This window comes from Bufo gargarizans, chromosome 5 (genome assembly GCF_014858855.1).
Source record: "Bufo gargarizans isolate SCDJY-AF-19 chromosome 5, ASM1485885v1, whole genome shotgun sequence".
NCBI lineage: Eukaryota > Metazoa > Chordata > Amphibia > Anura > Bufonidae > Bufo > Bufo gargarizans.
The window spans coordinates 459044940-459058173 of record NC_058084.1 but is presented as its reverse complement, the minus strand read 5'-3'; the positions used below and the strand labels follow the sequence as shown (position 1 = coordinate 459058173).

Here is a 13234-nt window from a genome sequence, read left to right as displayed (position 1 = left end):
GCAGGGTGACATGTTCAGGGTTGAGGCTGGGGTGAGACAGGGTTGCCCGCTGAGTCCACTGCTGTATGTGTTTGCCTTGGACCCGTTCCTGAGGTCACTGCAGGAGTGTGATTTTCAGGGGGTGCCGGTCCCCCATTGCCTGCCCCTGAGTATTGTTGCCTACGCGGATGATGTGACTGTGGTGATATCTGAGCCTCGTGAGGTGGAGATGTTGTCGGCAGCCATCAGAAGCTACTCGGAGGCCTCAGGGTCTCTGGTCAACCTTGAGAAGAGTCAAGCTTTCTGGACATCGGATACTGACCCTGATTTTGATCTGCCACAGTTTGCGAAGGCCTCCACCCATATTAAAATCCTTGGGGTTAAATTTGGTAGGGAAGATAATGCCAAACTAAATTGGGAGGAAAAGTTGGATGCCGGAAATATAAAGGTTCAGCGATGGAAGAACTGGAGGCTGACCTATAGAGAAAGGGTTACTATGCTGAAGACTTACCTGGTCCCTGTCTTCTTGTATATCTCTGTCGTCTTTCCTTTGCCAGAATCTTTCTCGGCTAGGCTCTTTAGCCTGTTCTTCCAGCTGTTATGGGGGAACAGGTTGAACCCAGTAAAAAGAGGGATCACCTACCTACAGAGGAGAGAGGGTGGGCTGGATATGTTAAATCCAAGGGTTTTCTTTGACTCCATGTTTCTTAAAGTTAATTTTGGTGACCTGGACTCAAACAACAGCTCCCTGTGGGTGAATAGTATCAGGGATTGGATATTGCCTTTTGCAGAACCTTGGATGCGAGGCGGCAGTCTCAAGAGGGGCCGATTGACTCGTGACTTCCTCCCCCAGTACCTGGACTATGGTGTAAGATGTCTGAAGAAATGGGGTATAGACAAGTCTTTTATTGAGAGTAAAACCAGGAAAGATCTATACTCCAGAGTATGTAGGACCTTCTACTGTTTACAGCTAGCACTTCTAGACTGTCCAACCTCAACCTTACAGGATAGTCTGAGGCTTCTGAATGGACCAAGGCTGCCCCCTAAGTTCTGTGATATTGGCTGGCTCTCATTGCAGGGAAAACTCTTTGTCAGGGGGAATCTAAAATTCCTCAGTGTGTCAGATCGCATGTGTCCCTTAGGTTGTCAGCAGGAGGAGACTATGCTCCATTTTATATCAGAGTGCTGGGGTGGGCGGACAATCTGGCATGACATATCCGCCAAGCTAAAAATCCCATCATTACAGTCCCTAAAATACCCAGAAATTATTTATGGTGTCACATCTCATGTGAATAACATCGACCGGGGGACCATGTATCTGATAATCACCGTCATCAAATATTACCACTGGCAAACCAGAACCCGAGTGTCCATCCATAACGAACCATTCCATCATACCACAGCTATAACCCTCATCATGTCAGAACTCAGGTGGATCCGGTCATTAGAGGTCAGGAAAAAAGGGGAAAATATAAAACTATGGAGGAACGTCCATCTAGACTGACGGTTCAAGTGTACGATGTAACTGTGTTTGTTTCTTATTTTATTTTACTTTTCTTCTTTTTCTGCTTTAGCTAAAATGTGCTTTTAAGTTACAGTTAATATGCATTTTATTTTCTGATGAACATGTATAATTTATACTGAATGATGAAAAAGTCTGATTTCTTATGATGAAAAAGTATTTTTGTATTTATGTTTGTTTTATACCAATAAAAATTGCCTCCTATGTACAAGAATATAACTACTATAATACTGCTCCTATGTACAAGAATATAACTACTATAATACTGCTCCTATGTACAAGAATATAACTACTATAATACTGCCTTTTATGTACAAGAATATAACTACTATAATACTGACTCCTATGTACAAGAATATAACTACTATAAAACTGCTCCTATGTACAAGAATATAACTACTATAATACTGCCTGCTATGTACAAGAATATAACTACTATAATACTGCTCCTATGTACAAGAATATAATTACTATAATACTGCTCCTATGTACAAGAATATAACTACTACAATACTGCCTTTTATGTACAAGAATATAACTACTATAATACTGACTCCTATGTACAAGAATATAACTACTATAATACTGCTCCTATGTACAAGAATATAACTACTATAATACTGTTCCTATGTACTAGAATATAACTACTTTAATACTGCCCCCTATGTACAAGAATATAACTGCTATAAAACTGCTCCTATGTACAAGAATATAACTACTATAATACTTCCTTCTATGTACAAGTATATAACTACTATAATACTGTTCCTATGTACAAGAATATAACTACTATAGTACTGCTCCTATGTACAAGAATATAACTACTATAATACTGCTCCTATGTACAAGAATATAACTACTATAACACTGCTCCTATGTACAAGAATATAATTACTATAATGCTGCTCCTATGTACAAGATATACTACTATAATACTGCTCCTATGTACAAGAATATAACTACTATAATACTGCCTCCTATGTACAAGAATATAACTACTATAATACTGCCTGCTATGTACAAGAATATAACTACTATAATACTGCTCCTATGTACAAGAATATAATTACTATAATACTGCTCCTATGTACAAGAATATAATTACTATAATGCTGCTCCTATGTACAAGAATATAACTACTATAATACTGCTCCTATGTACAAGAATATAACTACTATAATACTGCTCCTATGTACAAGAATATAACTACTATAATACTGCTCCTATGTACAAGAATATAACTACTATAATACTGCTCCTATGTACAAGAATATAACTACTATAATACTGCTCCTATGTACAAGAATATAACTACTATAATACTGCTCCTATGTACAAGAATATAACTACTATAATACTGCTCCTATGTACAAGAATATAACTACTATAATACTGCTCCTATGTACAAGAATATAACTACTATAATACTGCTCCTATGTACAAGAATATAACTACTATAATACTGCTCCTATGTACAAGAATATAACTACTATAATACTGCTCCTATGTACAAGAATATAACTACTATAATACTGCTCCTATGTACAAGAATATAACTACTATAATACTGCTCCTATGTACAAGAATATAACTACTATAATACTGCTCCTATGTACAAGAATATAACTACTATAATACTGCTCCTATGTACAAGAATATAACTACTATAATACTGCTCCTATGTACAAGAATATAACTACTATAATACTGCTCCTATGTACAAGAATATAACTACTATAATACTGCTCCTATGTACAAGAATATAACTTCTATAATACTGCTCCTATGTACAAGAATATAACTACTATAATACTGCTTCCTATGTACAATAATATAACTACTATAATACTGCTCCTATGTACAAAAATATAACTACTATAATACTGCTCCTATGTACAAGAATATAACTACTATAATACTGCTCCTATGTACAAGAATATAACTACTATAATACTGCTCCTATGTACAAGAATATAACTACTATAATACTGCTCCTATGTACAAGAATATAACTACTATAATACTGCTCCTATGTACAAGAATATAACTACTATAATACTGCTCCTATGTACAAGAATATAACTACTATAATACTGCTCCTATGTACAAGAATATAACTACTATAATACTGCTCCTATGTACAAGAATATAACTACTATAATACTGCCTCCTATGTACAAGAATATAACTACTATAATACTGCCTCCTATGTACAAGAATATAACTACTATAATACTGCCTCCTATGTACAAGAATATAACTACTATAATACTGCTCCTATGTACAAGAATATAACTACTATAATACTGCTCCTATGTACAGGAATATAACTACTATAATACTGCTCCTATGTACAAGAATATAACTACTATAATACTGCTCCTATGTGCAAGAATATAATTACTATAATACTGCCCTGTATGTATGATAAACAGAGTATTCATGTACTTACTGTTCGTTTTCATTGCAGAGCTTCCCTATGGCCCAAGCTATGATTATTGGACATGGAATACCTACAATTACACAAGTGCAGGATGCGGTATTAATGTTGGATACAGATGTATCTCATACTGTCGCTGAGTGTTTTTCAGTCTCTACATGGATTTGCAGTTGAATATTCATTTACGGTGTAGTTTTGCTACGCACATTCATCCCCTTCCTGCGCGGCTCGGAGACATTCATTAGATGTAATTATCCGGCGCTCTATAGAAAATTACACTGATTTATGACTTAGGTCAACAACTATGGAAATGTAATGGGATTTGAACATGTGCACCGTGTACGGTGGGAAGTGTTGTGCTGTCACCTCCCTGAGGATGAGGGTGGAGGAACGCTCTATGGCAAGATATAGGGAATGTTTGGATCAAACACACTATTAGGGAATTTCAAGTTGAAGGACCCTCATCCGTTAGTATGGACAGCTACAAAGAATGTCTCTCTTCTGGAGGACCTGGCATGTGCATTGGTTGTAATACTGCCTTTCACCTGTGGAGGTGCTGCAGGGGAATGCAACACTTCCAATAGTAGCATATTCTGTAATCAGCTGTGACCCTGCTCCCTCCGGACACATCACATGACCTGGATGCAATATTTTCACTGGCTGCACTATACTGTATTATCTACCTGACATGGTATCAGTAAGGGCCACAGTCAGTCAGAAGCGCGTTCGCAGCGCATTTCTACTGTGCAGCTGGATCTTAACACATCTAACTAAAAGGAACTGTAGTGTCCATAGTGACCACCGTATTCATCACCTTCACTCTGTCTTTCTTTTTTATATCAGTTTATATATCTATTTATTTATCTCCTATCTATCTATCTCATGTCTATCTATCTCATATCTATCTATTATTTATCGCCTTCTTTGTTTCTTTCTTTGTTTCTTTCTTTCTCATATCTATCTATCTAACCATCCATCCATCTATCTATCTATCTATCTCTCTATCTATCTCCTATCTATCTATCTCTCTATCTCCTATCTATCTATCTCTCTATCTATCTATCTCTCTCTCTCTATCTCCTATCTATCTATCTCTCTATCTATCTATCTCTCATATCTATCTATCTATCTATCATCTATCTATCTATTATCTCTCTATCCATCCATCTATCTTTGTCACGTCTCCTGTGTAATAAACCATTACTACAGGACATCTCTCCTACTAATAAGCGGTCATTTCTGTGATGTTCTCTGCGGATGCGGCTTTCATCTCTGGCTCCAGTGAGGCAGTAGCTGTGGATCAGGCTCGTACCCTGCGGCCAGGAAATGTTACTTATTTTCTGAAGATACATTTGAACACTATGTTCTATTCGTCCGGCGCCAAATCAATTTCCTCTATCTCTTTCCAGCGTGTAGCAGGATCGACCAAGCCGTTTATTTATGAGCCCCCATGACCCATCAAATTAATAGATTTTAGGTTTTGTCAGTTATTTAATTTGTTGCAAAATAAAATTGCTACTTTTGGAAGCTCATTCACAGCAGGAATGTATAAAGCCGCCCTATGGTCTGCTTAGTTCTATGTATATACTTGTGCACTGACTGTCTCCTCCTCTAGTCACATGAAAGCTACATCCCAATCCTGTCCCTGCTGCGGCTCTTGGGGAACACAGAGAATTGCAAAGTTTGCGTCAGCAAATACATAACATATCATACAGCAGAATTTTCTAAAAGTAGACAATTCTGAGAGACAGCCGGCCAGAAGTAGTAATTCTGAAGAACAGAATTAAAGGGGTTGTCTCCCTTCAGCAATTGGCTTTTATCATGTAGAGAGAGTTAATACAAGGCACTTACTAATGTATTGGGATTCTCCATATTGTCTCCTTTGCTGGCTGGATTCATTTTTCCATCACATTATACACTGCTCATATCCAGGGGTTACGACCACCCTACAATCCATCAGTGGTGGTCGTGCTTGCAGACTACAGGAAAAAGTGCCGGCCTCTTTGGAGTCCAGAACCGTGGGAGAGCACATAGGCTGGTGCAAGCATGACCACAGCTGCTGAATTACAGGGTGGTCATAACCATGGAAACGAGCAGTGTATAATGTGATGGAAAAATGAATCCAGCCATTAAAGGAAGGAATATGGATAATAACTACATATTAGTAAGTGCCTTTTATTAACTTCCTCTTCATAAAAAAATGCTATTGGCTGAAGTGAAACAACCCCTTTAAATTGGGTGAGGGTGCAGAACTGCATGACATTTGGAGAACGAGACAATTCATGGACAGTTGGCGGCTGCTAAATTACATTTGGGTGAATGCGTGGAAATGAGCATCAATTACCACTCCTAAGCGGTATTTGTCCGGCCGAATCCCGCCATATTTGCCAGGTAGCGACTGGATCTCCAACAGACCCTATCATAGCCAATAGGGCCACCTGGCATTCTGGTAACATCTGGTAATACTGCATCAAGACAGCTCCAGCAGCTGTTCTCTGCTAGAACAGTCTCCCGGATCTGTGCGGACAGCATGATACAGGCCTTAAACTGGTATTATGATGCAGTAAAATGTTCATTAAACTGGTAAAATGTCTAGAATTAAACTGATATATTGATGCAGTAAATTGCACTAAATTAAACTGATATATTGATGCACTAAAAATTTGAATTAAACTGGTATTTTTACACAGTAAAATGCAATATATTCAACTAGTATATTGATACAGTAATATGTGTTAAATTGAACAGATATATTGACGTAGCAAAATGTGCTGAATTTAACTAATATATTGATGCAGTAAGGTGGGTGTATTGATGCAGTATATTGTGTTGAATTTAACTGATATATTGAACTGTGCAGTTGTTCCAAGGGTGGAAAAATTACAACTGGTTATTTGAGAGAAATAAAGCACAATAGTGCAGCATATACAGCGAAATGTATGCTGTTGGAGGTGCTGGGAATATGCCTATAAAACACTTAAGAACTGAAGCTTGAGGTTTAATAAAGGCTGGCGGTGCATTACATGAACAGCTCCAGCTGCACACAGATTTCTGGCCCTATGCCTTCCCTCTCTACTGATTAAACCTGAATTTTCTACCTATTAATTTAATTTATCAAAGTGCATCCCTAAACTATCCCTGCAACACACTAAGACTGCTGGCTTGTGTATGGCACACATGTCCCCTCACATTGCTGGCTTGTGTATGGCACACATGTCCCCTCACATTGCTGGCTTGTGTATGGCACACATGTCCCCTCACATTGCTGGCTTGTGTATGGAACACATATCCCCTCACATTGCTGGCTCGTGTATGGCACACATGTCCCCTCACATTGCTGGCTTGTGTATGGCGCACATGTCCTCTCACATTGCTGGCTTGTGTATGGCACACATGTCCCCTCACATTGCTGGCTTGTGTATGTCACACATGTCCCCTCACATTGCTGGCTTGTGTATGGCACACATGTCCTCTCACATTGCTGGCTTGTGTATGGCGCACATGTCCCCTCACATTGATGGCTCGTGTATGGCACACATGTCCCCTCACATTGCTGGCTTGTGTATGGCACACATGTCCCCTCACATTGCTGGCTTGTGTATGGCACACATGTCCCCTCACATTGCTGGCTTGTGTATGGCACACATGTCCCCTCACATTGCTGGCTTGTGTATGGCACACATGTTCCCTCACATTGCTGGCTTGTGTATGGCACACATGTCCCCTCACATTGCTGGCTCGTATATGGCACACATGTCCCCTCACATTGCTGGCTTGTGTATGGCACACATGTCCCCTCACATTGCTGGCTTGTGTATGGGACACATGTCCCCTCACATTGCTGGCTTGTGTATGGCACACATGTCCCCTCACATTGCTGGCTTGTGTATGGGACACATGTCCCCTCACATTGCTGGCTTGTGCATGGCACACATGTCCCCTCACATTGCTGGCTCGTGTATGGCACACATGTTCCCTCACATTGCTGGCTTGTGTATGGGACACATGTCCCCTCACATTGCTGGCTTGTGCATGGCACACATGTCCCCTCACATTGCTGGCTCGTGTATGGCACACATGTTCCCTCACATTGCTGGCTTGTGTATGGCACACATGTCCTCTCACATTGCTGGCTTGTGTATGGCGCACATGTCCCCTCACATTGATGGCTCGTGTATGGGACACATGTCCCCTCACATTGCTGGCTTGTGTATGGCACACATGTCCCCTCACATTGCTGGCTTGTGTATGGCACACATGTCCCCTCACATTGCTGGCTTGTGTATGGCACACATGTCCCCTCACATTGCTGGCTTGTGTATGGCACACATGTCCCCTCACATTGCTGGCTTGTGTATGGCACACATGTTCCCTCACATTGCTGGCTTGTGTATGGCACACATGTCCCCTCACATTGCTGGCTTGTGTATGGGACACATGTCCCCTCACATTGCTGGCTTGTGTATGGGACACATGTCCCCTCACATTGCTGGCTTGTGTATGGCACACATGTCCCCTCACATTGCTGGCTTGTGTATGGGACACATGTCCCCTCACATTGCTGGCTTGTGTATGGCACACATGTCCCCTCACATTGCTGGCTTGTGTATGGGACACATGTCCCCTCACATTGCTGGCTTGTGCATGGCACACATGTCCCCTCACATTGCTGGCTCGTGTATGGCACACATGTCCCTCACATTGCTGGCTTGTGTATGGCGCACATGTCCTCTCACATTGCTGGCTTGTGTATGACACACATGTCCCCTCACATTGCTGGCTCGTGTATGGCACACATGTCCCCTCACATTGCTGGCTTGTGTATGGCACACATGTCCCCTCACATTGCTGGCTTGTGTATGGCACACATGTCCTCTCACATTGCTGGCTTGTGTATGGCACACATGTCCCCTCACATTGCTGGCTTGTGTATGGCACACATGTCCCCTCACATTGCTGGCTCGTGTATGGCACACATGTCCCCTCACATTGCTGGCTTGTGTATGGCACACATGTCCCCTCACATTGCTGGCTTGTGTATGGCACACATGTCCCCTCACATTGCTGGCTTGTGTATGGCACACATGTCCCCTCACATTGCTGGCTCGTGTATGGCACACATGTCCCCTCACATTGCTGGCTCGTGTATGGCGCACATGTCCTCTCACATTGCTGGCTTGTGTATGGCACACATGTCCCCTCACATTGCTGGCTCGTGTATGGCACACATGTCCCCTCACATTGCTGGCTTGTGTATGGCACACATGTCCCCTCACATTGCTGGCTTGTGTATGGGACACATGTCCCCTCACATTGCTGGCTCGTGTATGGCACACATGTCCCCTCACATTGCTGGCTTGTGTATGGGACACATGTCCCCTCACATTGCTGGCTTGTGCATGGCACACATGTCCCCTCACATTGCTGGCTCGTGTATGGCACACATGTTCCCTCACATTGCTGGCTTGTGTATGGGACACATGTCCCCTCACATTGCTGGCTTGTGTATGGCACACATGTCCCTCACATTGCTGGCTTGTGTATGGCGCACATGTCCTCTCACATTGCTGGCTTGTGTATGACACACATGTCCCCTCACATTGCTGGCTCGTGTATGGCACACATGTCCCCTCACATTGCTGGCTTGTGTATGGCACACATGTCCCCTCACATTGCTGGCTCGTGTATGGCACACATGTCCCCTCACATTGCTGGCTTGTGTATGGCGCACATGTCCTCTCACATTGCTGGCTTGTGTATGGCACACATGTCCCCTCACATTGCTGGCTCGTGTATGGCACACATGTCCCCTCACATTGCTGGCTTGTGTATGGCACACATGTCCCCTCACATTGCTGGCTCGTGTATGGCACACATGTCCCCTCACATTGCTGGCTTGTGTATGGCGCACATGTCCCCTCACATTGCTGGCTCGTGTATGGCACACATGTCCCCTCACATTGCTGGCTTGTGTATGGCACACATGTCCCCTCACATTGCTGGCTCGTGTGAAAGTAGCCCTATTGAATCTGAGAGCCCTTCTGATCTGAGGGTTCGTTACAGTTGTAACTAGTCTAAACAATCCTCGCTAAACTGATACATTGTAACAGGCAGGACAGGAGGCGATCTGTGCTGGCTCACCCCACCACACACCCAGGTCAGTGGAGACACTGCCAATAGGAGAGGGGGCTAGAATGACCCTGTGCTGCCCCCCAATGGGCCCCCTAGTGGCAGAATCTATACTACATCTACACTTGGTTATCTGAGTGAATACTCAAAAATTGGAATCCCTCTGCTGATCTATTCTGCTTGACTAAGGTACATAAAAATAATTGAGTCCCCATTTCCTGAGGCGGTAATGACAGTTTCCACATTTTTACTGCGTCCAATAAAACTATTTGATAATACGATTTATGCCAGAATAAAATGCTAAATGTGCTTTATCTCTAAGGTGCCAACGACGCTCAGTTCGGTAGAAATGATCCTGGATCCGGTCCACCTCTGGACGCGGATGCGACGCAGTCATTAGAGAGGATTCTTACTGCTGGCACGTGCTACAGGATGTGCAGCTCAGACGTCCCGTAGGATGGCCGCAGCGGTCGTGTTTCCTCAGGTGACCGTGAGATTGTGATTATTAGATTGCCTAATATGTCATGGCGCAGACACGGACGGACCTCAGACACCAGGAATCCAGGACCAGTGATGGGCTGTGAAGGCTCCTGAATTAGGCGACTTTGAACACTTGCGTTGTTAATTCCGGTATTGAGATTCGGCAGAGGATTTCAATACCGGAATCAAACGGATCCGTTTTGATTTTGCACATCAGGATGCATCCGTTCCGTTAGGATGCGGTTGTGTGAAATCAAAACGGAAAAAAACGGATCAGTACTGTTACCAATTACATTAAAAACTAATGGGTGACGGATCCGTTTTTAGGAGCCGTCAACATTCACTTACATTATTTTCAGTGACAGATCAGTTTTTTTCCGTTTTTATGACCGGACACAAAACTCACAAAATGGAATTCTGACGGAACGGAAGACGACCTGATGCGTCCTGAACGGATCTCTTTCCAGTCAGAATGCACCAGGACTAAACGGAAACGTTTTTTTCAGGTATTGAGATCCTCTGCCGGATCTCAATACCGGAAAACAACAACACGAGTGTGAAAGTGGCCAAAAACATTAATTTCAAGCCCCGACCTCCTTACCGTGTAACGCTCAAGGTATTACACCACGTAACGCACAAATAATCCAACCATGTAGTAACAAAAGTATAATGCAATATAGAGATCCATGAAAAACATCATACAATGCTCAAATAAATATACCATATAAAGCTGAAATAATTCTACTCCTTATAATACCCAAGTAATTACTCCACATAATACTCAAATAATTACACCAGACAATAGCCAACTAACTACACCATATAATACCCCCAAATTACACCACACATAGTGCCCAAATGGCCTCTTTTACACTTGCGTTGTCCGGATCCGGCGTGTACTCCATTTGCCGGAATTACACGCCGGATTCAGAAAAACGCAAGAGAACTGAAAGCATTTGAAAACGGATCAGTCTTCAAAATGCTTTCAGTGTTACTATGGCAGCCAGGACGCTATTAAAGTCCTGGTTGCCATAGTAGGAGCGGGGGAGCGGTATACTTACAGTCCGTGCGGCTCCCGGGGCGCTCCAGAATGACGTCAGAGCGCCCCATGCGCATGGATGATGTGCCATGCGATCACGTCATCCATGGGCCTGGGGCGCCCTGACGTCACTCTGGAGCGCCCCGGGAGCCGCACGGACGTTAAGTATGCTGCTCCCCGCTACACTTTACCATGGCTGCCAGGACTTTAGCGTCCCGGCAGCCATGGTAACCATTCAGAAAAAGCTAAACATCAGATCCGGCAATGCGCCAAAACAACGTTTAGCTTAAGGCCGGATCCGGATCAATGCCTTTCAATGGGCATTAATTCCGGATCCGGCCTTGCGGCAAGTCTTCAGGATTTTTGGCCGGAGCAAAAAGCGCAGCATGCTGCGGTATTTTCTCCGGCCAAAAAACTTTCCGTTCCGGAACTGAAGACATCCTGATGCATCCTGAACGGATTTCTCTCCATTCAGAATGCATTAAGATAAAACTGATCAGGATTCTTCCGACATAGAGCCCCGACGACGGAACTCTATGCCGGAAGAAAAGAACGCAGGTGTGAAAGAGCCCTAATTAGACCATATTGTGCTCCAATAATTACACCCTAAAATATTCAAACAATTACACCATATAATACCATAATAATATACCTATTATAAAGTGAAACACAGTATAGTGATCAATGAATTGCACCATATAATACCCAAGTAATTACACAATATAATACCTAAATAATGACACCATAATATTTGCAAATAATTATACCAAATAAAGCCTGAGATATAACACAATATAGTGATCAGAATATAATGCTTAAATACCGCCATAAACTGCCCGACTATTACATTGTAGAATACAAAAAACACCATCCAAGTTATCTAACCAGGGACCTGAAGACCTCAGAAGGACCCACGCTGGAGGCCACACATAGTCTGTCAATAAGGGACACAATGACACATCACAATGAAAATAAAATATTAATAACTTAAGGGAAAAAAACTAAACTTTGTTACCCAAATATTACAAAAAAACTAAAATAAGCACGAGAGGTGCCAGACGACTAGATCCTGAAAAATTCATTGAAGCGGTTATTTAGTGAGTAGTAGTAATAGTACATAGACCTATTCGTATCGTCTTATGGTCAGTATACAATCTCAGTCATTACAACAGGAGCTAAGCCGTCATTGAACAGCCACTCCAGGGCATATCAGTGGTCATTAATGGGTTAATGACTATACGTATAACTTAAAGAAGTCCTCCACTGATTAATATTAGCACCAAAGAAGGGGAAGTCATGATACGACTACTGCCATGCTGCATTACCTCTTCTCTGTTTTTCAGGACAGGGTCCGCTTTTTCGGACAGTCTGGTTGCTAATTATATACCGCCTAACAACCGCAGGCTTTTCCATGGGGTTGTCAGGTAGCACATGCCTAGCAACCAGGACAAAGGGATCCGGAGCAGATAATACAACTAGAGGTAAAGGTACTGATCTTGGGGGCCACATGTGTAGGAGATGGGGTGAGGGTGCTGCTTTCACATGTACATTTCATATAATTGTTGGGCTTGCTCTATGGGATACATCTATAGACAGAACATTTTGAGGTACCGATGGGAGATCTTGGGGTGCATTTAGGTTTAGG

The 13234-nt window shown here is 42.6% G+C and overlaps 1 protein-coding gene across 1 annotated transcript in view; it reads right to left on the bottom strand.

Annotated features, from left to right (window-relative positions):
• Positions 1-13234, bottom strand: part of LOC122938241 (corticotropin-releasing factor receptor 2-like) — a 59801-nt gene that overhangs the window by 30845 nt on the left and 15722 nt on the right. Inside the window, exon 4 of the mRNA XM_044293616.1 lies at positions 3954-4014. Within this exon, the coding sequence (XP_044149551.1) occupies positions 3954-4014 (61 nt within the window). The remainder of the gene's footprint in view (positions 1-3953; positions 4015-13234) is intronic.